The sequence below is a fragment of the Anomalospiza imberbis genome, chromosome 7, assembly GCF_031753505.1.
Source record: "Anomalospiza imberbis isolate Cuckoo-Finch-1a 21T00152 chromosome 7, ASM3175350v1, whole genome shotgun sequence".
Lineage (NCBI taxonomy): Eukaryota > Metazoa > Chordata > Aves > Passeriformes > Viduidae > Anomalospiza > Anomalospiza imberbis.
Window position 1 is genome coordinate 37276434 of NC_089687.1, and position 27052 is coordinate 37303485.

Consider the following 27052-nt stretch of genomic DNA (forward strand, 5'->3'; position numbering starts at 1 on the left):
TCCACAGAGTGGTTTTGTCCAAGAGAACTTAAACCTGTGCCAAACATTCCCCAGTCAGCTCACTGTTTTCCTGGGAGAACTGAATATTCACTTGACCTAAGTTCCATTTAGTCATGAATGACTTGCAACCACCTAATAAAATCTACAAGGATCACCAGTTCCTGGGCTGGTTCTAGGATGTGCTGGACTCCCAAGTTGCCTAAAAAATCGGCTGTAGAATAGTGGAACTCTGGAGGCCAATTAGTCCAGTGCTGCTCAAACAGTGCCAGCACAGATCAAAGGGAGCTGCAGCGTGGCTGGAAGACAGGTTGTAATTAGATACAGTGGGGCAGCCTGGGACAAGGGACGGCAGTTTATGATGGAGCTTGTGGAAGGGGACCTCTCATGATAGATGACAGTGCCTTCAGAAGAATCCAAGAATCCCAGAATGGTTTGGGTTTGAAGGGACCTTAAAGCTCATCTAGTTCTACCCTCTGCTATGTCCACCCTCCCCTGGACAAGGCATCCAGTCACCTGAGCTGATGCTGAGAGGATGAAAGCAAAACCTTGAGGTGGGCTGGGAGCTCTACTCTCCAATTCTTTCTGTTGCTCACACAGGTACCAATTCATGAAGAAAAATTGCTCGGAGCTGGCAGTAACCCCCAAGCAGATGGTAACGGAGGCACCAGAGTATCAATGTCTCAGCAGGATTTTCTTGCAGTTTTTATTTTTGTTGATCAAACAGCCCTTTCTGCTTGTTGCAAGGTTGTGGTGAAACAGGAGATGACTGCGTATCTCCTGACATGATTCCTGCGTTACCCAAACTCTTCTCATCTGCCCTAATGTCCACTGGCAGCAATTAGTCCTTGTAAGCTGCTGTTGCAAAGCACTCCTATTTCCAAGAGTTCTGCTGCTGTTACCAAAATCCCTTTGCTTTTCCATTTCACTCAAAGGGACCTGTGCATGGGTTTCCTTCAAGCACTAATTGCACGTCTGAATGAATCCATTTCCCTTCCCGTTCTGTCCTGTAGTAGCTGGATCTTGCTTGTTCCTTGCACAGGCTGTCTGTCAGACGTGCTGGGGTCTGGAATTCTGGCATGCCAGAAAGCAGTGGATTTCAGCATCATCCCCCCCAAGGAAAGCCTTCGGTCCAGCCCTTCATCCCTATTTCAGACTGTACAGGAACATTGTGGACTTGTTCCCCCTCTACCTGGAACCTTTCAGCAGTGCAGAAGTTCAGCTATTACAGCCCTGCGTGGGAGAGACATTAATTCATCTAGGAAGTGTTTCTAAAGGCTTTGTGGGCAATCCTTGCTTGGTTTCATTCGTGAGAATTTGTATTCTGGGAATGTTGGAATTCATTTGACTTTTCCAGTGTGTGTTTGCTGATGTTTGCAGCTGGAAATGGAGAAAAGATTGTTGGAACCTTTAAACAGAGCAGTGCTTGATATGGTGAGGTGGCACTTTGTGTTTTCTGTCTAAAATAGCAGCTGAATTCTGTCACATTTTGTTTGGTATAACTGACAGCACAGCCAACTGAAGGCACTACAAATAGTATTTATTTACATGGCAAAGCATTGTATCAACCTTCCTTGCCAGTGTCTGGGAATCATGGAATCATAGACTCAACAGAGGAAAGGACCTGCAAGGATCATAGAGTCCAAGCCCTGGCCCTGCACAGGCACCCCAACAATCCCAGCCTGTGCATCCCTGACAGCATTGTTCAAATGTTCCTTGGGCTCTGTCAGCCTGGGGCTGTGCCCATTTGCTGAGGGAGTCTGGTCAGTGCCCCAGCACCATCTGGGAGAAGAACCTTTTCCTAAAATCCCACCTGACCCTGCCCTGACACAGCTCCAGCTGCTCCCTCAGGTGCTGTCCCTGTCACAGACAGCAGAGATTGGAGCTGTCCCTTGGGAGGAAGCTGCCAGCCATGCTGAGACCTCCTCCCTCTCTCTCCTCCTCTTCTCCAAGCTGAACATGCCAATTGACTTTAGCTGTTCCTCATACAGCTTTCCCCTCCTGTCCCCTTATCATCTTCATTCACCTCTTTGGACACTCTCTGCCGGCTTTATATCCTTATGATATGTTCAGAGAGGTTGCTGCTCTTTTCTCCCTGCATCTCATGACCCAACTGTACTGTATGCTGTGCATGACATCATCCTGGGGGCTCCAGCACTAACAATAGCAGTGGTATTTGTTTACATGTGGAAATATTTCCTGCTGAAAAGTAAAGGACTCACGTGGCAGTTAGCTTGCATCATAAATTCTTGAGATAAGATTCCTTTCTGGAAGTTATTTTTCCCATATCATTTGTCTGCCTTGGATGTGAAAATTGTGCTTTTTGCTCACTCCCTTCCTATATAAAACCTGTGGAATCCTTTAAACCCTTCAGGGAAATCCCAAGGGCCTTGCCTGGGAAGAATATACCATAGAGTCTCCACCTAGGCTTAAAGAGAAGACTTCTGCCATGGAGCCTTGCAACACCAGTTCCTTTCCCCATATGTCCCAAATTCTTGTGGTTTTTCCTTTCCCTGTTTCCTTATTGGTTGTGGTATCCCTGGTGGCTGGCCCCATCTTCCCTGTAGGCCAATGCCCTCAGACCACTGGCCACTGACCCCTACCTAACCTTGTGCAGAGCACATGGCCAGGTCCTTTGTCCCTGATCCCTTTGGCATGGTGGATGCAATAAACCTTGGCTGGAATACATCACAAACAGACCCTTCCTGTCTTTTCTCCACTGAGTTATGTGTGTGAGTGGACTTGAAGTGGCTATTCTTGTGGCTTTACTCAGAGCGGTTTCTGAAGGAGACGCTTGGAGGAAGGCTGCAGCATTTCTACCACCCTGCCACGTGGCAACAAAAGTCTGCTGTGGGACTCCCGAAGCTCTGGAGATCTGTTGTTGTGTGAATGTAGCTGTGAAACCATGTTCTGTAAGGTCTGAATTCTGGAGTTAGTCCATGTCCAGTGCTGCATCCAGGGGCACCAGCCTGTGCCACACAGGCTGCTGCCTTCCCGGAGGCCGCGCGGGCTCTTCTCCAGGCTCCTGTGGGCCCAGCCGGGTACCAATGGAGCCCAGCCCAGCAGGGCTGCAGGGCAGCCCCGTGGCTCCCCGGGCAGCAGCCGGCCCTCTGCCCCCTCCAGAGCCCGGTGCCAGCGGCTGCTGGCCGGGCCTTGGGGCTGTGCGGGCAGGGGAGGCCGGGGCAGGGCTGGCGGCCGGCCCCGGCTCTCGCGGCTGCCCAGGCCACGGTGCTGTGACCGAGGCCCCCTGACACAGAGCTCTGGGGCCGCAGAGCTGCTGTCACCATGGGGAAGGCGGCCGTGTCTCTTCGAGCAGGCCTGCGGAGGCGCTGCTGCCCTGATGGCTCTGGACCCCACAGGAACAGCACCAGAGCGTGCTCAGGCACAGCAAGTCTGCTTTCAGCACTTCCCTTGGCTGCTCCTTTAGTGTGTTTGCACCACACTCAGAGACACAGAACACCACCTCCTCCTCTGAGAGTTATCGTTATCCTCTGCATTTCCCCATGCACCAGGTAACAGCTGCTGGCTTCAGCTAGACACAAAAACAATGCTGCATTATACATTGAGCTAGGCTGTTTTTTTATTCCAGCATGCTTTAAAAATGCACAGAAAAGTCCAAGGAGATGTGACTGTGTCTCTGTCCTGTGCAATTCAATAGCTGTTGGTGCTTTTGTGTTGCTGCTAATCCCTTCTATGGAAAAAAATCATTCCAGGAAGGAGCAACGTCATCTGACAGAGACCAAGTGTTGCCACCACTTGCTCCAGGTGCTCCTGCCAACAGCCCCTGCAGGGAGGAGCACAGCCCCCGATGCACGTGGGCTTTGGCTCCCTCTGGCACAGAAGCCCCCCGGGGGCACAGGTCTCTGGGGCAGGAGACGGGCACCAGAGCTGCCAGGGCTCGGGGGGTGGCAGGTCTGCTTGGGCGGGGACTCTGCCACACCTGCTGGTGTCAGCGCTCCCCAGGCCCCAGGGCTCAGAGCAGCCCAGTTCGTGCCCTGGCCCACACGTTCCTTGTCCCTGTCACACCCACGGGTTTAGGATGGCCACCAGCCGGGACGTGTCCCAAGGAGGCCGGGGCAGCTTCCGTGGAAGGCCCCGTGCCCTTCCCAGTGGGGCTGCGTCGGCAGCCCTGGGGGCTCCTTCTGCTGCCCTGAGCCTGCAGAGCAGGGCAGGGTTTGCTGATGGTCTGAGCCGTTCCTAAAGATCCTGTTGGGCTGTCTGAGACGTTGGGGCCAGGGATTCCTTCCAACCTGGGCCACTTTGGGTGGGCTGGGGGTGGCCCCAGGGCAGGTGACGGTGTTTCCAAGGGCCCTTTGTGACACGCTGCAGCATGGTCACCGTGGAATTGGAAGGGAACTGGCTGTCCAAGGGTCCTTTGTGACACGTGGTGACATAGGAGCTGGCAGTGACAAGAGCACGCCACAGTGCTCAGAGCAGGCGACGGAACAGGACGGGACAGAGCGGTGCCGTGAGGAGCCCCCGCACAGCGCGCTCGTTTGTGTCCGACCCGGAACTTTTCCGAGGCGTTATTCCTACAGGTGATCTCGTGGCAGGACTACGGGACTTGGCAGCCCGTGGCCTTCCCGAGGCTTTTCTTTTGCAGGTGCTCGCGAGGCCAGACTGAGGAAATTGGTGACCACAATCCTTACGAGGAGTCTCCTGTCATTGTGGCAGGAGCCCTCAAGACCGGAGTGCAGGACTTGCTGTCCTGCAGCCTTCCTGAGGTTTCTCTGTCTCAGGTGCCTTCAAGGCACAACTACACGACTTGTGGACTCAGAACTTCACCTTGCCATCTACCTCCAAGGTGCCCTCAAGGTCATACTCTGGCATGGCAGACAGATTTCTCAATGTGTTCAAAGTGTTCAGAGGGAAAAAAAAGGAAGTCTCTGGAGCTGCCCCAGCACAACAGCATGAAGAACTGGAGCAGTTCCAGCCACTGCAGGATGGTGAGTGGCAGAGCTGGGCCACAGGGCTGATGCCTGTGGCCCGCTTGACCCCGTCCCATCCCATCCCATCCCATCCCATCCCATCCCCTGGGGACATGCCCATGGACAGGATGGAAGAGGGGCCGGGCAGACACCCCGCAGTGGCCGTGCTCCATCCCCTGGGGCATCCCGGGGCTGTCCCTGCCTGGGGAGCGCAGGGCTGGGCTGTGCTCTCCAGCCTCTCCCGCAGCCTCTCAGCTCTGGCTGTGCTCGCTCTTTGCCAGGTGCAGCCCTGGACCAGACACAAGAGCAGGAACCCACCCGTGGCCGCTTCCGCAAAGCCCTGAAGGTACCAGCAGCCATCCCCAGCTGGGCTGGGCCTGCTGTCCCCGCTCAGCCGAGCACCACGCTTGGAGCACTCCATGGAACATCCCTGGCTTCCCTGTCCTTTGTTCTCCTGCAGATGTTCCGCAAGTCCCTGCGCATTCGACGTAGAAGGACTGGCAGCACAGCAGCTGAGGGCCCGGCCGAGCCCGACTCGGGGCTGACCGAGCTCCAGGCAGAGCCTGATGTCAGCCCAGGTTCGGCTGAGCGCTCAGAAGACTCTGACGCCTCAGCGACTGAAACCTGGGCAAAGGCTCTTCACTCATCAAAGACTGAGGATGTGGCCATCACCAACAGGGACAATGAAGAGACTCAGGGCATCACAAATACTGACACCAGCCCAGACTCTGAGGCAGCAATGAACGAGGACAAGGCAAAGGCTGCCATGGCAGTGACTGAGGACGTGGCCACCACAAATGCCAGCACTGCAGAGACTCAGGGCCTTGCAAATACTGGCACCACGCCCACTCTGAGTCAGGAACTCATCTTCGACTATTTCAAGGAACCTTGTGTTTCTTCTCACAAGCAGCTGGTAAGCAGCCTGGCTCCACACCTGGAGGCCAGCCAGGATCGTGTGTCCCCTCAAGCCATGGTCTCTGAGGCCCCTCAGCCTTTGAGGCTAGCACAGTGTGGTGGGAAGGGAAGCTGTTCTTGGGGAAAGCTGGGAAAGTTGCTCCCTTGCACAGTGCTCCGTCTCCCCCATGCCTCCTGCAGGTACCAGCCAAGGTGAAGAACATCCACCAGAGGCTGGTGTCCCACGTCTCTGTGGATGCCAGGCTGCAAATTGACCTTGTGAGGCTGGCTGAAGAACACCCTGCTGACGTGGTGCTGACCCTCCTGCGCTGTGCCCCAACGTGTGACAGGTACAGGGCCCACGAGCCTTGAGAGCTCAGGGCTCAGCAGCCTTTAGGGCCCGTGGCCCTGCACAGCCTGTCCCATGGGGTCTGCCAGACAGGCAGAGAGGCCCAGGACCCTCGGGCCCCTCTGTTTCCTGAGCCTGCTGCCAGTGCTCCTTCCCTGCCCTTCAGGGCTCCAGGGCTCTGTCACCTGGGCCCCCACAGCTGCACAGGGCATGGTGCTGTGACCGACATGCCCCTGACACAGAGCTCTGATCCCACAGAGCTGCTGCAATGATGTGGAGAACCATAGGATCATCGGGACCAGCAGTGGAGAAAGTGCTGCCAACACTGCTCTGTGTGATGGAGGACTGGCCTCTGACCAGAATGTGCACCTCTGACGGGGACAACGAGGATGTTTTTGCCCTGGCTGTGAGTTTCTGGGCCTTTGCTCACCCCCAGGTCGCCTCTCCAGCAGCTCTCCATCCTCTCCACGCCTCAGGCACTGGGCTGAAACCTGGGCTAGGGGCAGGCTCAGGGGGCACCAGGCCCGCTGCTCCCCTGCGTCTGCCCTTGGGCCCTGCCCCATGGACACCTCGGCACTGAGCCCTGCCTGGGGCTGCTTCTCTTGCAGGCAACTCTGGTGATCTGGGTGATTGTCCAGGTGCCTGAGTGCCACAAGGCGATGATCCTTTATTCCTCCCGCCTGTTTGTGGCTCTGCTCTTCCATGTTGTCGCCACCACACAGCTGATGCCACCAGAGGAAGTTGATAACTTCTGGAGAGCATGCCAGGAGGAACACCGCCTTCCCAGCAAGCCCAACAGGTCCCAGTCCTCCTGTCCTTCCCGTGCCCTTGTGGCCAGCACCAGTGCTCCCAGTGTGACCTGGGCTTTGTTCTGCACACAGGTTTGCAGTGCAGGCCATGAAGGCTCTCCTCAGCCGACTGCGGTGTGACCGTGTGGTGATGGCTATGGAGTGCAAGCGTGGCTGGGACATGATGCTGTGTGCTGACAGCCAGCACTATGCCGTGGGTCTGCTGGCCAGGTGAGACCCCCTTCTCCCCACTGCCCCCGGCATTTGTGCCCTGTGCCCGGGTGCCCCTCACAGTCCCTGTGGTCATGGGCCAGAGGGCTTTGTCACGAAGGGACGGCCAAGAAGAATGGAAAAGGCTGGGAGAGGGGGGTGCCCAGAAGTAGCTGCCTTTAAAAGCACCTCCACCCCCTCCAGGGATGCTGGGGAAGGGCTGGACCTCTGTGAGTCAGTCCTGGGAGATGTTTGGCCCCCCCACCTCAGGGCCTTGGTGCCTTTTTTCCCCCCTGCCAGGGAGATGTGCAATGTCTTGGTCCCCTTCTGTTGCCACATTGCATTCCGCCTGCTCCAGCCACTGAGCAGGGAGGAGCCACGCTGGGATCTGCCCTTCCTGGCATTCCTTGTGGAGGTGAGCTTGAAGGCCAGCGCTGCCTCGCTGAGCTGCCTCCCAGCTCTCTGCCCTCTCGCAGCCACAGCTGCCAGGACGGTGTCCACGCCCTGTGCTGCTGCCTGGGCCCAGCCCTGTGCGGTTCTGGGCTCCTGCCGGCCGGGTCCCCTGTCACTGCCCCGTGCCTTTCAGGTCCTGCATTGCCTGGACATGTCTAAATGTGGTGACAGCGTACTGGAGATCATGTCAAGGCACCTGCAGAACGAGTGCAGGCAGCGGCGTCGCCTGGTGCTCAGAGGCCTGGTGGTGCTCAGCAAGGATCCCTCGATGGTGAGAAGGGGGCAGCGGCTGAAGCTGCGCTGGGCAAAGCAGCCCCTTGGGCTGGCAGGGCTTCAGGAGCTGAGGCAGCTGCTGCCAGCTCTCCTGCCTCACCTGCCCCGGTGCTTTGGGACAGGCCTTTGGCCCGAGGGCCCTGCAGCAGCAGGGTGGGGTGGCAGTGCCAGGGCGGTGTTGGCCGTGCAGCCGTCCACGGCTTCCCAGCCCAGCCTTGTGTTCCACACAGGCCAGAAGGATGTGCGGTCTGTCTCAGCGCCTTCTGGAGCTGCTGGGAGATGCAGATGGAGAGGTGGTCAGCATGAGCCTCCGTGTGTTCACGAACGTGCTCCAGCACAAAGACATCCTGGTGTCCAGCACCACTGCCCCAAAGCTGGCTGAGGCGCTCCTGCTGCTCTTTGACCGTGTAAGGCTCTGTGTCCCCAGCTGCAGGCACTGGCTGCTGCCCAGAAACTTTGTACCCAGGTGAGCCTGGAGAAAGTGGTCTTAAGGCTTCGCCCTCTTCCTTTCCTCCAGGACAACAGCTATGTGCAGGTGCTCTCCCTTGAGCTCTTCTTCAGGGTGATGGACCTGGTAGTGGATGAGGGAAAAAAGCCCCTTGAGAAGATTCTGAGCCAAAGCCTGCTCCCACTCTTTTTCTACTGCCACGATGAGAACCAGCGCATTGCAAAGGTGAGGCTTGGTGCCATGCTGGTGGATCCCTGGGAGGGAGCTCGGCTGCCTCCTGCCCTGGCGCCTGGCGGGCTGCAGCCTCCTCCAGGTCTTGGCACAGGAACACGGGTCCTGTGCCCCGGGCTGTGGGGCCATCTCTGGCTCTCTGCTGCTCTCCAGGCTTCTCGGGAAACGCTGCTTCGTGTGGCCGAGTTCCTGAGGAGGAGGAAGCTCAAGCAGCTGGTGAAGAAGGAGCAGCTGTCAAAGTTTGCCGAGTGCCTGGTAAGGATGGCCGGGAAGCCCCAGGCTCAGCCGGGAGAAGCCCCCTGAGCGCGGTGCTCGGTGTGTGGGCTCTTCTCCAGGCTCCCGTGGGCCCAGCCCGGTGCCGATGGAGCGGCCCTGCGGCTCCCCGGGCAGCAGCCGGCCCTTTGCCCCCTCCAGAGCCCGGCGCCAGCGGCTGCTGGCCGGGCCTCGGGGCTGTGCGGGCAGGGGAGGCCGGGGCAGGGCGCAGGGAGCGCCCGGCCCAGGGGCCGAGCCCGCGCCAACCCTTCCCTCCTGCCGCTCTCTGCAGCTGGAAGAGGACAGGAGCCGAGTGGCCGAGCACCTGCGCCGGGCTCTGCCCTACCTGCAGAGCCCACAGGAGCCCCTGCGAGAGGCGGCCGTCAGGTTCATGGGTGAGCCACGAGCCCGGGCTCCCTCCCCGCCCCGCCGCAGCTCGGCCCCAGCCCCGGCTGCTGCCCCGGCAGCGCCATCCGGGCCCGGCGCCGTGGAGCCCCGCCTGGCCTCGGCGCTGCTGCCGCCCTCCGGCAGCCGTGCCCTGGGGCGGCAGCGTGCGGCAAGGGCCCGGGCTGAGCCCTGCCGGGCCACCAGGGTGTGTGGCCACAGGGCTGGCAGCGCCGCTGGCAGGGAGCTGTGCCGCTGGGGCCAAGATGAACTCTTTGTTCTCAGAGATGGCCGCCGTTCCCATGATGAGGGGGCAGCAGGAAGAGCTCCCCGCCCTCAGTCAGGGTGAGTGAGGGCAGCGGGCTGTCAGCGGGGGCTGGCGGGGGGAGAGCTGCATTGCTTGGGCAGGGAGTGGGAATTTCTGCCCCAGCTCTGGCGGGTTTCACTCCCTGTGTGGAGGAGAGGTGGCGTGGGCAGAGCACACAGGGATTTCAGGGACATGGGTGGAATTTGTGGCCAGCAGCTTGCTGCTGATCCTGTTGCCAACACCTCTCTCTTGGCCTTGGCAATTGTTGGGGGAGGTGGCCGTGGCAGAACGGTCTCCTCAGGTCACTGCAGATCCAGGCTCTGACCATGGCTCTCTTGCTCTCTGTTCCAGGCCTTCCATCCCCAAAGAAAGTTACCACCCCATCCTGCTCTGACATTGAAATTCAAGCCCAAATAGGCCTAGAAGCTGAAGAGATAGGCTTGTTTTCTGGATCCGGTGAAGCAGTGTCCCAAGAGCAGCACCAGGAGACACTGAAGAGGACACCACCTCCCACTGCCACTGGGGCTCCAGGCACAGCTGATGATTGATACAGCTGAGCCTGTGGGAAGCTCGCATGGCTTCAGCCCTCTCCCTGCCTGTAGATAGCTCCCTCCCTCCAGCCCTCACACACTGTCCATCCACTTTTCCCCCTCCGTTCTCCCTCCATTTTGACAGCTCCATCTCACCAGCCCTCAGATCATGCCCATTCCTGTCTTTTCCTTCCACTCTTCCTTTGGACAGCTCCATAAGCCAAGCCCTCAGACCCTGCCCATTCCCCGTTTTTCCCTCCCAGCTCATCCCTTTGTTTCATTTTCCCTTAATAAACAGTTTGGCTTCTTCACTTTGCCTCCATCTCTGTGGAGCTGAAGCGACGCAAATCCCGAGCCCCGGGACACACAGGCCCCTGCTGCCGTTCTCTTCCACGCCGTGTTTTGTGCACACACGCAGAGGAACGAGGGCGGATCAGGCTGGAAAGGTGCCTGTGCTGAAGGTGCAGTTCCACAACACTGTGCAGCTGCAGATCTTGCTGAGCACACGGAGGGCCAGCAGTGGGACAAGGAGCCTGTGTGTCAGGGACCGAAGTCGGGTCTAAGGCCCTGCCATAGTTGGTCTGCTGTTGTGCACATCAAAAAGATAACGAAGGACAGACAGTGAAGGAAACCTTACTGTGTAATTGATGGGAATTTGATCCTTAAAAGAAACGATGGATTGGTCAGTGGATGGGGAAGTTAACCTGTGAAAGAGGAAAAATACACAATGGAGCTGTGCTTGGCATGGAGGCGGTATCACAAGCCCTTGCAGCTCATCTCACGCACTGGCCAAGTGTGAGATGACGACACAACTGGGAAATCTCCACTCCAGAGGAGGAGATATCAGGCCTGGTTCTGGGGTGGAGGGAAGAAAAGGCCAAAATGCGCGTCCGTTTGATGCAGGGCATGCCCTGAATGTGGGTGGCCTGCCTGCCCCTCCCACTGAAGCCCCATGCTGAGATACCCTGAGAGGAGCCCAGTGCTCCTTGCTCCTCTCCGCTGACACGGGAGCGTCTGTCTGCTTTCGGGATGGCCCTGGCTGCGTGAGGGGTGCTACGTGGACACGAGACAGCCGGTCCTGTCCCGCTGGGTCCCGGCAGTGCCTCGCAGCAGTCCTGCATCCACGTCAGGATGCTGGCCAAGAGAGGCCCTGGCAGCTGAGGCAGCTGATTTTAAGCTTTTGCAGATACACACAGGGGATGGCCAACAGTGTTCCCTCAGGGTACAGCAGTCCTGAGGGGCCTCCCCAGAGCTGCCTGATGCTGCCCACTCCCTGTGGCACCAGTTGCTTTCCTGTGGAATGTTCCACCTCCGCCAAGAGTACAGAAGGAGCTGGAGAAAGAGCTTGCCAGGCTGCTCTCGATCCTTTACCAGCAGCCCTGGCTGAGTGGAGAAGTCTGAGCTGAGCGCAGATGTGCCAGTGGAACAGCCGTGCACAGGAAGGCTCGGTGGGAAGGATGAGCCAGGATCCATAGGCCTGGCAGCCTGAGCTTGCTGCCAGGGAAGGCCTTGGAGCAGATCCTCCCGAGTGCCATCCCACGGCACGTGCAGGGAACCAGGGGGTCTGCTGGAGGGTGGGAACGCTCTGCGGAGGGACGGGGACAGCTGGGGGTCCTGGCGGGCTGTTGAGGGCTTCTCTGCGGGTGTTTGCGGGGGGTTGGTGCTGGGGGACGTGTTGGGGAAGGAGCTGTCTGGAAGGTGAGAGGTCTAGGCTGGAATTGGAGTCCGTTTGAAGGCAGCGTCTGTGGTTTGGCACAGCTTTGCTTGTGGAGGCCAGAAGGAATATCTGTGACTTTATCTCTTTGTGGCCCTGATTCTCCTGCAGGGAACAAGATGGGAGAGCTATACTTTCTTGGCCACTTAGATATCTCTACTGGGGGAGGATGAGCCCTTTTTCCATCTACTCATTTGTTTGGACTACTTTTGTAAGACTGAGTGGACTTTCATTCCTTGAGAGCTTTTATTCCTTAAGAGAATTACGCTGTTATCATCCCTTCATTGAAAACCATTTGCCCACCAAAGAATGGCCTTTTTGACTCTGTATAGTGCTATGTTTCAAAAGTGACGTTCAGTGGAGTACGTTATTGCGAATGAGTAGCTGCTTTTAGATGGAAGCAAGCATCCAAACCATTCACCTTCTCAGGCCATCCCAATTAATTTGGGAAGTTTGCAAATTTTGGAACTTTATGAGTTCAGCAATAGGAAGTGAAGCTTCCCTGAAGTGAGGATTCCTTAGTGCCAGATTTTTCTGTGTCTTCACTGCAACCATGTTTTTGTGCTGCAGGAAATGACTTCAATGAGAAAATAATTCCAGCACGGAGTAAGAGCTTCTGACAGAGACCAAGTGTTGCCACCACTTGCTCCAGGTGCTCCTGCCAACAGCCCCTGCAGGGAGGAGCACAGCCCCCAAAGCACGTGGGCTTTGGCTCCCTCTGGCACAGAAGCCCCCCGGGTGCACAGGTCTCTGGGGCAGGAGACGGGCACCAGAGCTGCCAGGGCTCGGGGGGTGGCAGGTCTGCTTGGGCGGGGACTCTGCCACACCTGCTGGTGTCAGCGCTCCCCAGGCCCCAGGGCTCAGAGCAGCCCAGTTCGTGCCCTGGCCCACACGTTCCTTGTCCCTGTCACACCCATGGGTTTAGGATAGCCACCAGCCGGGACGTGTCCCAAGGAGGCCGGGGCAGCTTCCGTGGAAGGCCCCGTGCCCTTCCCAGCGCGGCTGCGTCGGCAGCCCTGGGGGCTCCTTCTGCTGCCCTGAGCCTGCAGAGCAGGGCAGGGTTTGCTAATGGTCTGAGCCATTCCTAAAGATCCTGTTGGGCTGTCTGAGACGTTGGGGCCAGGGATTCCTTCCAACCTGGGCCACTTTGGGTGGGCTGGGGGTGGCCCCAGGGCAGGTGACAGTGTGTGCAAGGGCCCTTTGCGACGCGCTGCAGCATGGTCACCATGGAATGGAACAGCCAGAGGGCCCCTCAGCCTCTGAGGCCAGCACGGTGTGGTGGGAAGGGAAGCTGTTCTTGGGAAAAGCTGGGAAAGTTGCTCCCTTCCACAGTGCTCCAAGTCTCTACCATGCCTCCTGCAGGTACCAGCCAAGGTGAAGAACATCCACCAGAGGCTGGTGTCCCACGTCTCTGTGGATGTCAGGCTGCAAATTGACCTTGTGAGGCTGGCTGAAGAACACCCTGCTGACATGGTGCTGACCCTCCTGCGCTGTGCCCCAACGTGTGACAGGTACAGGGCCCACGAGCCTTGAGAGCTCAGGGCTCAGCAGCCTTTAGGGCCCGTGGCCCTGCACAGCCTGTCCCGTGGGGTCTGCCAGACAGGCAGAGAGGCCCAGGACCCTCGGGCCCCTCTGTTTCCTGAGCCTGCTGCCAGTGCTCCTTCCCTGCCCTTCAGGGCTCCAGGGCTCTGTCACCTGGGCCCCCACAGCTGCACAGGGCATGGTGCTGTGACCGACATGCCCCTGACACAGAGCTCTGATCCCACAGAGCTGCTGCAATGATGTGGAGAACCATAGGATCATCGGGACCAGCAGTGGAGAAAGTGCTGCCAACACTGCTCTGTGTGATGGAGGACTGGCCTCTGACCAGAATGTGCACGTCTGACGGGGACAACGAGGAGGTTTTTGCCCTGGCTGTGAGTTTCTGGGCCTTTGCTCACCCCCAGGTCGCCTCTCCAGCAGCTCTCCATCCTCTCCACGCCTCAGGCGCTGGGCTGAAACCTGGGCCAGGGGCAGGCTCAGGGGGCACCAGGCCCGCTGCTCCCCTGCGTCTGCCCTTGGGTCCTGCCCCATGGACACCTCGGCACTGAGCCCTGCCTGGGGCTGCTTCTCTTGCAGGCAACTCTGGTGATCTGGGTGATTGTCCAGGTGCCTGCGTGCCACAAGGCGATGATCCTTTATTCCTCCCGCCTGTTTGTGGCTCTGCTCTTCCATGTTGTCACCACCACACAGCTGATGCCACCAGAGGAAGTTGATAACTTCTGGAGAGCATGCCAGGAGGAACACCGCCTTCCCAGCAAGCCCAACAGGTCCCAGTCCTCCTGTCTTTCCCGTGCCCTTGTGGCCAGCACCAGTGCTCCCAGTGTGACCTGGGCTTTGTTCTGCACACAGGTTTGCAGTGCAGGTCATGAAGGCTCTCCTCAGCCGACTGCGGTGTGACCATGTGGTGATGGCTATGGAGTGCAAGCGTGGCTGGGACACGATGCTGTGTGCTGACACCCAGCACTACGCTGTGGGTCTGCTGGCCAGGTGAGACCCCCTTCTCCCCACTGCCCCCGGCATTTGTGCCCTGTGCCCGGGTGCCCCTCACAGTCCCTGTGGTCATGGGCCAGAGGGCCTTGTCACTGAGGGATGGCCAAGAAGAATGGAAAAGGCTGGGAGAGGGGGGTGCCCAGAAGTAGCTGCCTTTAAAAGCGCCTCCACCCCCTCCAGGGATGCTGGGGAAGGGCTGGAACTCTATGAGTCAGTCCTGGGAGATGTTTGGCCCCCCCACCTCAGGGCCTTGGTGCCTTTTTTCCCCCCTGCCAGGGAGATGCGCAATGTCTTGGTCCCCTTCTGTTGCCACATTGCATTCCGCCTGCTCCAGCCACTGAGCAGGGAGGAGCCACGCTGGGATCTGCCCGCCCTGGCATTCCTTGTGGAGGTGAGCCTGTTGGCCAGCGCTGCCTCGCTGAGCTGCCTCCCAGCTCTCTGCCCTCTCGCAGCCACAGCTGCCAGGACGGTGCCCACGCCCTGTGCTGCTGCCTGGGCCCAGCCCTGTGCGGTTCTGGGCTCCGGCCGGCCGGGTCCCCTGTCACTGCCCCGTGCCTTTCAGGTCCTGCATTGCCTGGACATGTCTAAATGTGGTGACAGCATCCTGAAGATCATGTCAAGGCACCTGCAGAGCGAGTGCAGGCAGCGGCGTCGCCTGGTGCTCAGAGGCCTGGTGGTGCTCAGCAAGGATCCCTCGATGGTGAGAAGGGGGCAGCGGCTGAAGCTGCGCTGGGCAAAGCAGCCCCTTGGGCTGGCAGGGCTTCAGGAGCTGAGGCAGCTGCTGCCAGCTCTCCTGCCTCACCTGCCCCAGTGCTTTGGGACAGGCCTTTGGCCCGAGGGCCCTGCAGCAGCAGGGTGGGGTGGCAGTGCCAGGGCGGTGTTGGCCGTGCAGCCGTCCACGGCTTCCCAGCCCAGCCTTGTGTTCCACACAGGCCAGAAGGATGTGCGGTCTGTCTCAGCGCCTTCTGGAGCTGCTGGGTGATGCAGATGGAGAGGTAGTCAGCATGAGCCTCCGTGTGTTCACGAACGTGCTCCAGCACAAAGACATCCTGGTGTCCAGCACCACTGCCCCAAAGCTGGCTGAGGCGCTCCTGCTGCTCTTTGACTGTGTAAGGCTCTGTGCCCCCAGCTGCAGGCACTGGCTGCTGCCCAGAAACTGTGTGCCCTGGGGATTTTCAGGCCTTTGCCCAGGTGGGCCTGGAGTAGCTGGTGTAGGTCTTTTCCTTTCCTCTAGGATAACAGCCATCTGTAGTTGCTCTCCATTCAACTCTTCTGTAAGGTGATGGAATTGGTAGTGGATGAGGGAAAAAAGCCCCTGAAGACAATTGTGAAAAAGAGCCTGTATGCACTTAAAATCCGCTGTCATGATGAGAACTGGCACGTGGCAAAGGTCAGAATTTCTATGATGCTGGGAGGGAGCTCGGCTGCCTTCTTCCCTGGTGCCTGGTGGGCTGCAGCCTCCTCCAGGCCTTGGCACAGGGACACAGGCCCCTGGGCTTTGTGGCCAACTCTGGGTCTCGGCTGCTCTCCAGGCCTCTCAGGAAATGCTGCTTTGTGTGGCCAAGTTCCTGAAGAGAAGGGATCTTGCGAGACTCGTGAAGAAGGAGAAACTCTCGATTTTCGCCAGCTGCCTAGTAAGGACGACCTGGAAGCCCCAGGTTCAGCCGGGAGAAGCCCCCTGAGCGCGGTGCTCGGTGTGTGGGCTGGCAGCTGTGCCCCTGCCCTGTGCTGCACCCAGAGGCCGCGCGGGCTCTTCTCCAGGCTCCCGTGGGCCCAGCCGGGTGCCGATGGAGCCCCGGCCCAGTGGGGCTGCGGGGCGGCCCCGTGGCTCCCCGGGCAGCAGCCGGCCCTCTGCCCCCTCCAGAGCCCGGTGCCAGCGGCTGCTGGCCGGGCCTCGGGGCTGTGCGGGCAGGGGAGGCCGGGGCAGGGCGCAGGGAGCGCCCGGCCCAGGGGCCGAGCCCGCGCCAACCCTTCCCTCCTGCCGCTCTCTCCAGCTGGAAGAGGACAGGAGCCGAGTGGCCGAGATCCTGCGCCGGGCCCTGCCCTACCTGGAGAGCCCAAATGACATCAGCCTCACCGTTGGAAGCCTGGCAATTGACACATTGTGCATTCTCAAGGCAGTAGAGCAGGCTCCCATCCCAATGTTCCAGAGGCTGCGGGATCAGCTGCGCAGGGCATGGCAGACACGGCCTCGTCTGTCGCGGCTTGGCTGGCTGAGCTGCTGGAGCTCTGTGGAGGGCTGATCCAGGAGGCTGTCTTTGCTGGGGCCACCTGAGTTAGCAGCGATTTTATTTTTCTTCAAAATTGCTCTTTTCTTCATGTCGTTTTCCTTTAGTATGTAAATATAGAATGTATTATAATAGACAGACTCCCAGGATCTTTCTTTTGCTGCCCAGAGCGTGCAGGGCATAGGGGAGGAGGGGGAAATTTTGCTTGGGCTCAGCCAGGTGCCCAGGCGTGCAATGTTGCAGGGAAAATGGCCAGAGGCCCCTTGGCCTTTGGCGGTTCTGCTGAAGCCTTTGTGCCGCCCACAGAGCGGGTGGGCAGGGCCGGAGCTGCGGGGATCCCTGCGGGAGCGGTGCCTGGAGGTGGCCACAAGCCCTGTGCCAGGCAGGAAGCGCCATCCGTGTGCTCCTGCCCGTGTGTTGCTGGCTGGATTGCTGAGGGCTCCGAGGTGCCTCTTGATGGGGCTCCTCCGGAGCTCCTGCGGGGCTGTGGCGCTGCTGCCGGGCAGGTTGGCCGGGCTGGGGGAGACCCTGAGAGGCTGGGGCAGTGGGCAGGCCTGAGCAAGTGGGTGTCGGAGGCCACCAGCAGCCCCCAGGCAGCCGCCTTGTTCATTCCAGATTTGACTTACAAGACAGATCCTGGGCACTCCGTAACACCATGAGTGTTGTTGGAAACCGTAATGCAGGGAATTCTCAGATCTTTGGACCTGTAAGCCAAGGCTTAGAATCCTTAGAATTACAGGCTTTGTTCTGAGGCCTTGGAAAAGCCTTCCAAACTTAGGTGCTAGAAGTCGATTTATAGTTTAAAGCAGAGACACGTTAAGCTAGGTGGAGCAAAGTTTAGAGTTTTAGAGTTTTAAGATATAGAAAAAATAAAAGTAGTTACAAAGGTAAACAAGTAGTTTAGAATGCAGTACTGTAGGTTTGTGTGCCATAACATGATTGGCTAAGAATGCTTAGACTGTAGCATGAGTCCATAAGAGGAAATATTGAAGGATTGGGTCAAAACCATAAATAGCCTTGTTGACAGTGTTTTATTGGCCAATAAATCCTTTAACGGTCTTGTTACTAGAAGTCTTGTGACCTTCTGAGACCTGCGGTGAAGATGTGAGCCAAACTCACCCTTCTTGTCTAGGTAGAAGATGAGAGAAATAAATGGCATATTGGTGTTACCAGTATCGCGAAGGGGACATGCCTTGGCTTGTCTGGCCCTGCTGCTGAACCAAATAGCGGCCACTGTGGTGTTTCACCCCAGAGACACTTTTGGCTAGCTGGATATTTCAGCTGGGCACGTGGAGACAAGTCCAGGCATGCCAGAGCTCCGGTGGCGGTGGGATGGAGCTTCCTCTTGTAGAGGGTCTGCTCCCTCAGGATTTCCTCTGCCGGAGAAGCTTTTAAGGCTATGGTGAAGGAAAGGAGTCGGTTCTGATAGAGGGTTTTAATCCAGAGCTTTTATTTTGGCCTGCAGGCCTCTGAATGTAGCAACAGCTCCAAGCAGAACTGTCCGGACCGCGAGGTTGTCCCTCTTTTACCTGGAGCAGGGGAGGGGGGGAAGGGATAGGGAGCCCACCAACCAGGTAAGGGAGGGGTGGTCTCAGGGGACAAAGGACACCTGGATGGCCCAATGCCCCCCGGGGGAGGAGGGCATCTTTTGAGTCTGCCAATCACTCGACGCACTTCTGGAATGCCCGGAGTGACAGACAGTGCTCAGCAGGGGTCAGGGTGGGGAAAGGAGGAGTGATTGACACACCTGGGAGGAAATCTTCCCCGGTGGGAGGAACCAGGGTTTGGGGGTAAACCATGAAATCACACTGCAACAATGGCATCATCTAAAAAACTCAGAGGTTCGGTCTCTAACTCATTCCAAACTCCTTCAAATCCCCCTAAGTGTGATTTAGCTAAAAATAGTTGACAAGGACTCTTAATGCTAGCTGTTGGACTGTGTGAAAAATGCATATTTTATGATTGGCTTTTCGCAAATATTAAATTGAATACTATATGTATTATGTTATATTGATTAGAAGTGCTGTATTAACATTTTAATAGTATGGTAAATGTAGTTTTGTAGTTAAAATAGAGCCTATGTAGGTGGGGTTTTTTTTTACTAGCTCAAGCAAGAGATGAGATAATGAAGAATCTCTTCACACAGAGATGCCAGTGATGGGGGCCCATAAAGAATTACTGCCTCCTTATCGGAAAAAGACAAACATTCTTCCACCTAATCTCCGTCTTTATGGAACCGCAAGGACTAAAGGGAAGAAGTTGACAAACCCAGAAAAGTTCTTAATTTGCAAGGAATTTATGCATCATGTATGAGATGTATGAATATGCAACAGGCTGTTGCTTTTAAAGATTATTCCTTTGTTCACAAGGCATGCTTATCGGGCTTAAGTGCCCGAGAGCATCCGGACGCCCGTAATTCTTTGCTTTTCATTGTCTTGTAATTGTCCTAACTCTAAATTTTCATCACTCTAATTGTATTACTATTTTTATAACTATTTTATTATTATTATTATATTTTAAAATTTTAAAAACCGAGTGATTGGCGTTTATAACAGACTGCAAACCAGCTGCTTTAGAAACTTTCACACAACCCTGTGTAGTTATGTGCCAAAAATGTATCATTTTAAGAATCTGTCCCAACTGACTTGAATAGAGGCTTGTTTGAAGGGTATTTTTGGAGAAACCCTCCCAGCAGAGGTCTGGGCTTTGGCCTAGCTGTGTCCCCTGCTGGTTGTGAAGTGTGCCATCAGCTCCAGGTGTTTCTGGGCTAAAAATATAATCACGTCACTTTGACTTGCTCTTTTTGGCCTATAAATGCTGGACCCACTTTCAGGGCAAATTTGGAGACCTCATCTATGGGTGAATGGACAACCTAGGATCTTCCCAGTTGCTGGGAATGGTTCTCCAGGCCCCTGGTGCAAAACGGGGCTCCCCAGCAACTGCGGATCTGCAAGATGATAAACAATTTAGGCAATTGGTGATGCATCTTTCTAAATCGCTCTCCTTTCTCTTGTATAGTACTGATTTAGGTGCACTACTTTGCTTGCTTTGCTTGTCACTAAATCCAAGCACACAGTTCCATTGAATGTATCATCATACTTTTGTGGTTCCTTAATATTCACAGTAAAATAAGAACATTATTTCCAGTGGTGTGTCCTTTAAATTGCCTCTGTCAATTGGCAGAACGACAGGAGGCTGCTGAGGTGGGAAGCCCCGAGGAATTGGGTGTCAGAGGCCACAGGCAGCCCGCAGGCAGCCTCCTCGTTCCTGACAGCCGGCTGCTCCAGCGCTTCCCCAGAGCGTCTCCCAGGGCTGCGGCAGAAGCCCTCGAGGCCGGGCCTCAGCACGAGGGTGGGGACAACCCTGAGGTGGCCAGGCTGGGCTGGCTGGGGACACGGAGGGCAAAGCTCCCATGCTGGGGCATGGGACGAGGTAGCGGGAAGTGATATAACCTGAGATTTTACCCCACAAATGTTCTTTCTTTCCCCTAACATTTACTAAAGCTTTTGTCAAAAAATTATCTCTATGTGCCCTCTAGAAATTACTCAGACTTCTCCTCAAAAGTAATTTTGCCCCCTAGAGATCACCTCAAATTGTTCTGCCAAAATGTCCACTACCTTACACATTTCCACAGACTACCTCAGATTTTATTATTCTCACAGTCCAGTGATTACCTCCATGTTAACCCCCAAATGTTCAATCCGTGCCCTACAGGTGACACCAGGTAATTCCAGAATTCCTCTACTATGAAGCTCTCTCCCTCTAAGCTACTCCAGCTTTACCCCTCACAAAGATGAAACACTCCCTAGTCCTGAGACAATACTGCCCCGTGCTCCTCCGTGTGTGTGAGCGCAGCGCAGCCCCAGGGCACCTCCCACACGGCTTACGGAAGGCCGCGCGGCGCCTCGCCCGGAGGGGCGGACGCGGCGGGTTCGAGTTCCCGCCCGCGGCTGAGGGGACCGGCGGGGCGGGGCCGACCGTGCCTGGGCGGGAAACGCCGCCTGCGGCGGGGACCCGCCCGGCCCTCCCGTGTCCCGCAGGGCGCGCCCACGTCCCCTCAGCGGCCCGGGCGTACCTTCAGCGAGCCCGTGTCCCCCTCAAGTGACGCTCACGTTCCCTCAATGACACCCACGTACCCTGAGGGACGCGACAGACACCCACCTCCCTCAGTGACCTCCGCGTCACCTCAGTGGAATCCAGAGCAGCTGTCACCCCCTTCCCTCTCAGTCACCCTCATATCCTGTCAGTGGCATGCAGGCGCCTGGCATTCAGAGACCGTCATGACACCTCAGTGGCACACGGGGCGTCTGCCTTCCCTTCAGTGACGCATACGGCACCTGCAACCTGCAGTGGAAGCCTCATGTCTGCTCAGTGACCCATGTGTCCCCTCAGCTTCACTTGGGACACCCAACTTCCCCTCAGTGACCCTCAATCTCTAATCAAGAGGTACCAGGCATCCCCTAGGGGACTCACACCGAGTGCAGTGGGTCGTGAGGACCAGGGGCCAGCAGCAGGCAGAAAGACGCCATGGCTGGGGAAAAGGCTCTGCTCTGCTTACAGCGTGGGCTGAGGGCTGGGAGAGCTCCAGTTCCCCCTTGAGGTGTCAGAGACAGGGCCTTTCAACCTCCTTGTAGGGCTGCCCCTCTCTGCAGGCAGCCAAAGGAGCAACGTTGGCAAAAGGCCAACGACAGCAAAGCAAAGGCCCAGCCCTGCACACAGGGAGGTGGCCCAGTGCAAAGCCAGCGTGGCACCCTGAAGGTGCCCGCTGCACTCTCCTGTGTGCCTGCCCTGGGAATGTCAGGAATGCCCTTTGCCCAGGGGGCCTTTCGGTGGCCCCTCTTGGGCTCAAAGCTGCTGCTCTTCTCGCTCAATAATGTCTAAACCCACAGAGATCGGCATCCCCCATGGCAACAGGAACAAGACTCAGCAAGCAGGCAGACAAGCTCAATGCCAGAGGCAGAGGGGCCAGGGACTCCAGTCTCAGCACATGGAGGGCACACGCCCAGCCTAACTCCAGGACTCACACCCCGGAAAGGCCGGGACCAGGGTTCTGTGCCTGATTCCAGGGGGTCCCTCCAACTGCCCATTCAGGAAGCGCCAGAGCAGCCAGGTGTCAGGGACAAGGCGGCTGCCTGGGGGCCGCTGGTGGCCTCTGACACCCACTTGCTCAGGCCTGCCCACTGCCCCAGCCTCTCAGGGTCTCCCCCAGCCCGGCCAACCTGCCCGGCAGCAGCGCCACAGCCCCGCAGGAGCTCCGGAGGAGCCCCATCAAGAGGCACCTCGGAGCCCTCAGCAATCCAGCCAGCAACACACGGGCAGGAGCACACGGATGGCGCTTCCTGCCTGGGCAGGGCTTGTGGCCACCTCCAGGCACCGCTCCCGCAGGGATCCCCGCAGCTCCGGCCCTGCCCACCCGCTCTGTGGGCGGCACAAAGGCTTCAGCAGAACCGCCAAAGGCCAAGGGGCCTCTGGCCATTTTCCCTGCAACATTGCACGCCTGGGCACCTGGCTGAGCCCAAGCAAAATTTCCCCCTCCTCCCCTATGCCCTGCACGCTCTGGGCAGCAAAAGAAAGATCCTGGGAGTCTGCCTATTATAATACATTCTATATTTACATACTAAAGGAAAACGACATGAAGAAAAGAGCAATTCTGAAGAAAAATAAAATCTCTGCTAACTCAGGTGGCCCCAGCAAAGACAGCCTCCTGGATCAGCCCTCCACAGAGCTCCAGCAGCTCAGCCAGCCAAGCCGCGACAGACGAGGCCGTGTCTGCCATGCCCTGCGCAGCTGATCCCGCAGCCTCTGGAACATTGGGATGGGAGCCTGCTCTACTGCCTTGAGGATGCACAATGTTTCAATTGCCAGGTGTCCGACGGTGAGGCTGATGTCATTTGCCATTTCTTCAAGGGCTGAAAGAGAGAGGATCAGAGCCACGGTCAGATCCTGGATCTGCGGGGAGCCGAGGAGAGGCCCCTGCCAGGGCCATCCCTGCCTGCTTTTGCCATGGTCCGGAGGGAGTAGGGACCAACGGGGTCAGCCCGAAGCTGCGGGCCACGAATCCCCCATGTGTCCCTGAAATCTCTGTGTGCTCTGCCCAGGCCAGCCCTGGTCCGCACAGGGACCAGAGCCCTCCGCAGCCGGGGCAGGGATGGCAGCTCCTCCCGCCAGCCCCCGCTGTCAGCCCGCTGCCCTCACTCACCATTGTAGACCAGCTGGAGCTCTGCCTGCTGCCCCCTCAAGCTCCGCCCGGCGATCCCTGTGAACACAGAGGCTGTCACGGCCCCAGCGGCACAGCTCCCTGCCAGCGGCGCTGCCAGCCCTGTGGCCACACGCCCTGGTGGCCCGGCAGGGCTCAGCCCGGGCCCTTGCCGCACGCTGCCGCCCCAGGGCACGGCTGCTGGAGGGCGGCAGCAGCGCCGAGGCCAGGCGGGGCTCCACGGCGCCGGGCCCGGATGGCGCTGCCGGGGCAGCAGCCGGGGCTGGGGCCGAGCTGCGGCGGGGCGGGGAGGGAGCCCGGGCTCGTGGCTCACCCATGAACCTGACGGCCGCCTCTCGCAGGGGCTCCTGTGGGCTCTCCAGGTAGGGCAGGGCCCGGCGCAGGATCTCGGCCACTCGGCTCCTGTCCTCTTCCAGCTGCAGAGAGCGGCAGGAGGGAAGGGTTGGCGCGGGCTCGGCCCCTGGGCCGGGCGCTCCCTGCGCCCTGCCCCGGCCTCCCCTGCCCGCACAGCCCCGAGGCCCGGCCAGCAGCCGCTGGCACCGGGCTCTGGAGGGGGCAGAGGGCCGGCTGCTGCCCGGGGAGCCGCGGGGCCGCCCCACAGCCCCTCCGGGCCGGGGCTCCATCGGCACCCGGCTGGGGCCCACGGGAGCCTGGAGAAGAGCCAGTGCGGCCTCTGGGTGCAGCACCGGGCAGGGGCACAGCTGCCAGCCCACACACCGAGCACTGCGCTCACGGGGCTTCTCCAGGCTGAGCATGGGGCTTCCAGGCCATCCTTACTAGGCAGTTGGCGAAGATCCAGAATTTGTCCTTCTTCACCAGTCTCTCAAGATCCCTTCTCTTCAGGAACTCGGCCACACAAAGCAGCGTTTCCCGAGAAGCCTGGAGAGCAGCAGAGATACGGGGATGGCCCCACAGCCCAGGGCACAGGACCCACGTGCCTGTGCCAAGGCCTGAAGGAGGCTGCAGCCCGCCAGGGCAGGAGACAGCCGAGCCCCCTGCCAGGGGGACAGCAGCAGCCCACGAAGTCCTCACCTCTGCCACGCGCCGATTCTCATCATGGCAGTGGAAGAAGAGTGGCAGCAGGCTGTGGCGCACTTGTAACTTCAGGGCCTTGCTTTCCCTTCCCAGTGGAAGATTCAGCAATGTTCTGAAGAGACAAATGGAGAGCAGCTGTACCTGGCTATTGTCCTGTATTAAGAGACAAAAAGAAGACCTCAGCATGGGCTGCGAGGGGGCTCAGCTGGGCGCATGCCTGCAAATCCACAGGGCACCAAGTGTCTGGGCAGTACCCAGTGGCCGTGGCTGGGGGCACAGAGCCTTACGAGGTCAAAGAGTAGCACAAGTGCCTCAGCCAGCTGCAGGGCGATGGGGCTGCCTATCCATCTGTCGCTGTCCAAGATTATAAAGCTGAGTACCATGACTGTTATCTTAACAATCTCTCCATCTGCATCCCGCAGGAGCTCCACAAGACTTTCAGTCAGGCTCCACATTGTTTTGGTCTGTGTAGAACACAAGTTTGTGAACGGCCACCCTGCTGCCACAGGGCCAAGAGGCCAAAGGCCTGTCCCGAAGCACTCGAGCAGCTGAAGTGGGAGGCAGGAGAGCTGGGAGCAGCTGCCCCAGTGCCCAAACTACAGCCAAGCCCAAGCGACGGTGTTCCCCAGCCCCATGCTGCCTGCACGGCTTCAGCCACTGCCCCCTTCTCACCGTCGAGGGATTGTCAGTGAGCTTGAGAAGGCCCTTGAGTGCCAGGCGACGCCTCTCCCTGCACTCGCTCTGCAGGTGCCTTGAGAAGATTTGCAGGACTCTGTCAGCCTCGCGTTCACTCAAGTCCAGGTGCTTGAGGACCTGAAAGGCACGGGGCAGTGACAGGGGACGCGGCCGGCAGGAGCCCAGAACCGCACAGGGCTGGGCCCAGGCAGCAGCACAGGGCGTGGACACCGTCCTGGCCGCTGTGGCTACGAGAGGGCAGAGAGCTGGGAGGCAGCTCAGCGAGGCAGCGCTGGCCAACAGGCTCACCTCCACAAGGAATGCCAGGGCGGGCAGATCCCAGCGTGGCTCCTGTGTGCTGAGCAGCTGGAGCAGATAGCGAAAGATCCGGGAACACGAGCGTATGGAGATGCAGGACATCTCCCTGTCAGGAGTAAAAGTCCATAAGATTGTGAGCCAGGGGAACAAACCTCTCCCAGGATTGACTCACAGTGGTCTGGTCTTTCCCCAGCATACAGCAAGGGGACCTGGGCCATTTGAGATTTGGCTCTTTGTGGGCACCCCCCTTTCCCTGCTTTTTCCAGGCTGCTTGGCCATCCCTCAGTGACAAGGCCCTCTGGCCCACGACCACGGGGACTGTGTGGGGCCCCCCAGGGGCAGAGCACACATGTCAGAGGCAGCGGGGAGAAGGGGGTCTCACCTGGCCAGCAGACCCACGGCATAGTGCTGGGTGTCAGCACAGAGCAGCGTGTCCCAGCCACACCTGCGTTCCATTGCCATCACCACATCCTTGTACTGCTCTAGGCACAGCAGGGACTTCAGGGTCCGCAAGGCAAACCTGTGTGCAGAGCAAGGCCCGGGTCACACTGGGAGCAGTGGCTCCTGCCCTGTTGATGCGGCAGGGACAGGAGGACTGGAATGGAGCACCTGTTGGGGCTGGTGGCAAGGCCGTGTTGCTCCTGGCATCCCTTCCAGAAGGTATCAACCTCCTCTGGCGTCTCTTCTGTGCTGTAGAACACTTGGAAGAGCAGATGCACAAGTACACGGGAGGAGTGCACCTTCACGATGTGTGGGACACAGGGCTCCTGGAGGATCTTCCACATCACCACAGTTGCCTGCAAAGGACAAAGCCCCCCCGAGACCGCGCTCAGTGCCGAGGTGTCCGTGTGGCAGGGCCCGAGCGTGGCAGGGAGAGGCCCAGAGAAACACAGGGGCAGCAGCGGGACCGGTGGCCCTGCAGCTGCCCCTAGGCCAGGTTTCAGGCCAGCACCTGAGGCAGGGAGATGCAGTGGGGGAAGGAGGAAGGAGAGCTGCAGGAGAGGCGGCTTTGGGGCCAGCAAAGGCCACTGGCCAAAACTCACAGCTAGGGCAAAGACACCCGTTTTGTCCCCATCGGAGGTGCGCGTGCTGTGCTTCGGCCAGCTCCCCAGCACATCCAGGAGAATCCGCTGCGCCAGCTTCGCGGTCCTGGGCGAGGACATGATGGTCTTCCACATGGCCATGGCAGCTCTGCGGGGTTAGAGCTCTGTCTCAGGGGGTCTCAGGCACAGCACCGTGGCCTGGGTATCTCTAGGGGCCCGGGCTGACCGCCAGCTCTGCCTCTGCCCACTGCCCCTCGCCAGCAGCACCCAGGCAGCCCAGCCCTGTGGGGACAGGCCCCTGAGGAGCAGCGAGGGAGCATGGCAGCAGGCTCGGGGCTGACATGCCAGGGCTGGGAAAGGGAGCAGCCAGAGGGCCCTGGAACCCTTTGTTGGTCAGACACCTGGGATAAGCTGTACAGGGCGATGGGCTGGGGAGCCCTGAGCCCTCTGGGCAGGTGGGCCCCATACCTGTCACAGGACGGGGCCACACGCAGGAGTGTCATTACTGCGTCATTTGGCTGTGCTTCGGCGAGATGCAGCAGAGTCCTGTTCAGCCTGTGCTCAGCAGAATCATTGGCCATGAGCCACTGGTGGATGTATCTCACCATGGCGGGCACCTGGAGAAGGCACGGGGCGATGTGGAAAGCTGCCAGAGGAAGCGATGTTCCCAGTGTCCCCAGAGAAGTGCTTCCCTTCCCACCGCACTGCGATGGCCTCAAAGGCTCACAGGGACCAGCAGGTGTGGCTGGGGAAGCCATGTGACTCATGAGGGAATTGAAGCATGGCCACAGGCTGCTTACTTGCTCTGGTCTGGAAACACCCTTCTCCAAAAGCAAATCCAGCAGGATGGCACTGGTCTCGTCTTCCTCCTCCCCCACCCAGGCCAGCTTGGGCACTCTCGGGGGTCTCTGCTCCATGTCAGTGACTGGATTTGTGGGTACTCGCAGGAGAGGTGCCTTGGAAAATCTCCAGGTTAGCAGCAGGTCCTGCAGCAGTCCTGGAATGCACCTTCCAGAGAGAAGCCTCAGGAAGGCTACAGGACAGCAAGCCCTGCGCTCTGGTCTCAAGGGCTCCTGCCACAATGACAGGAGACTCCTGTCAGGGATTGTGGTCTGGCCTCGAGGGCACTGGAGGCAGGGGTGGGAGATGCCTCAGAAAAGCTCTGGGGCACCAAGTGCCACACTGCCCTCAGGGGCACCTGCAGAATCGAAGCCTTGGAAGGCCACAGGTCACCAAGTCCTGTGGT

At 58.5% G+C, this 27052-nt stretch overlaps 3 protein-coding genes across 7 annotated transcripts in view; 2 read left to right on the forward strand and 1 right to left on the reverse strand.

Moving 5' to 3' along the window:
• TRPM8 (transient receptor potential cation channel subfamily M member 8) overlaps nt 1-1433 on the forward strand; it is a 78270-nt gene extending 76837 nt beyond the window's left edge. For all 5 annotated transcript variants that reach the window (XM_068196718.1, XM_068196710.1, XM_068196712.1 and 2 more), the window contains one exon: nt 1011-1433. The gene's annotated coding sequence lies outside the window, so the exon portion shown is untranslated. The remainder of the gene's footprint in view (nt 1-1010) is intronic.
• Nucleotides 1434-4825: 3392 nt separating this feature from the next.
• LOC137477663 (maestro heat-like repeat-containing protein family member 7) overlaps nt 4826-27052 on the forward strand; it is a 198653-nt gene continuing 176426 nt past the window's right edge. The window contains exons 1-7 of the mRNA XM_068196819.1: nt 4826-4943; nt 5207-5271; nt 5386-5838; nt 5925-6169; nt 6427-6574; nt 6777-6800; nt 13907-14067. Of these exons, the coding sequence (XP_068052920.1) occupies nt 4826-4943; nt 5207-5271; nt 5386-5838; nt 5925-6169; nt 6427-6574; nt 6777-6800; nt 13907-14067 (1214 nt within the window). The remainder of the gene's footprint in view (nt 4944-5206; nt 5272-5385; nt 5839-5924; nt 6170-6426; nt 6575-6776; nt 6801-13906; nt 14068-27052) is intronic.
• On the reverse strand, nt 23916-26723 carry LOC137477547 (uncharacterized). The gene is made up of 7 exons (XM_068196772.1): nt 26275-26723; nt 25807-25954; nt 25373-25560; nt 25146-25283; nt 24443-24869; nt 24025-24037; nt 23916-23923 (listed from the first exon to the last, which is right to left on the reverse strand). The coding sequence occupies exons 1-7, from the start codon at nt 26721-26723 to the stop codon at nt 23916-23918; spliced, it is 1371 nt and encodes a 456-aa protein (XP_068052873.1).

What these genes read in the sequence shown, in the direction of transcription:
- LOC137477547 (XM_068196772.1), bottom strand. Translation starts at nt 26,723, where the DNA reads ATGGAGCAGAGACCCCCGAGAGTGCCCAAGCTGGCCTGGGTGGGGGAG. An exon ending in GTGGCCCCGTCCTGTGACAG is followed by an intron (nt 25,955 to 26,274) that starts GTATGGGGCCCA and finishes CTAACCCCGCAG; the next exon opens with AGCTGCCATGGCCATGTGGA. An exon ending in CTTGCCACCAGCCCCAACAG is followed by an intron (nt 25,284 to 25,372) that starts GTGCTCCATTCC and finishes CTCTGCACACAG; the next exon opens with GTTTGCCTTGCGGACCCTGA.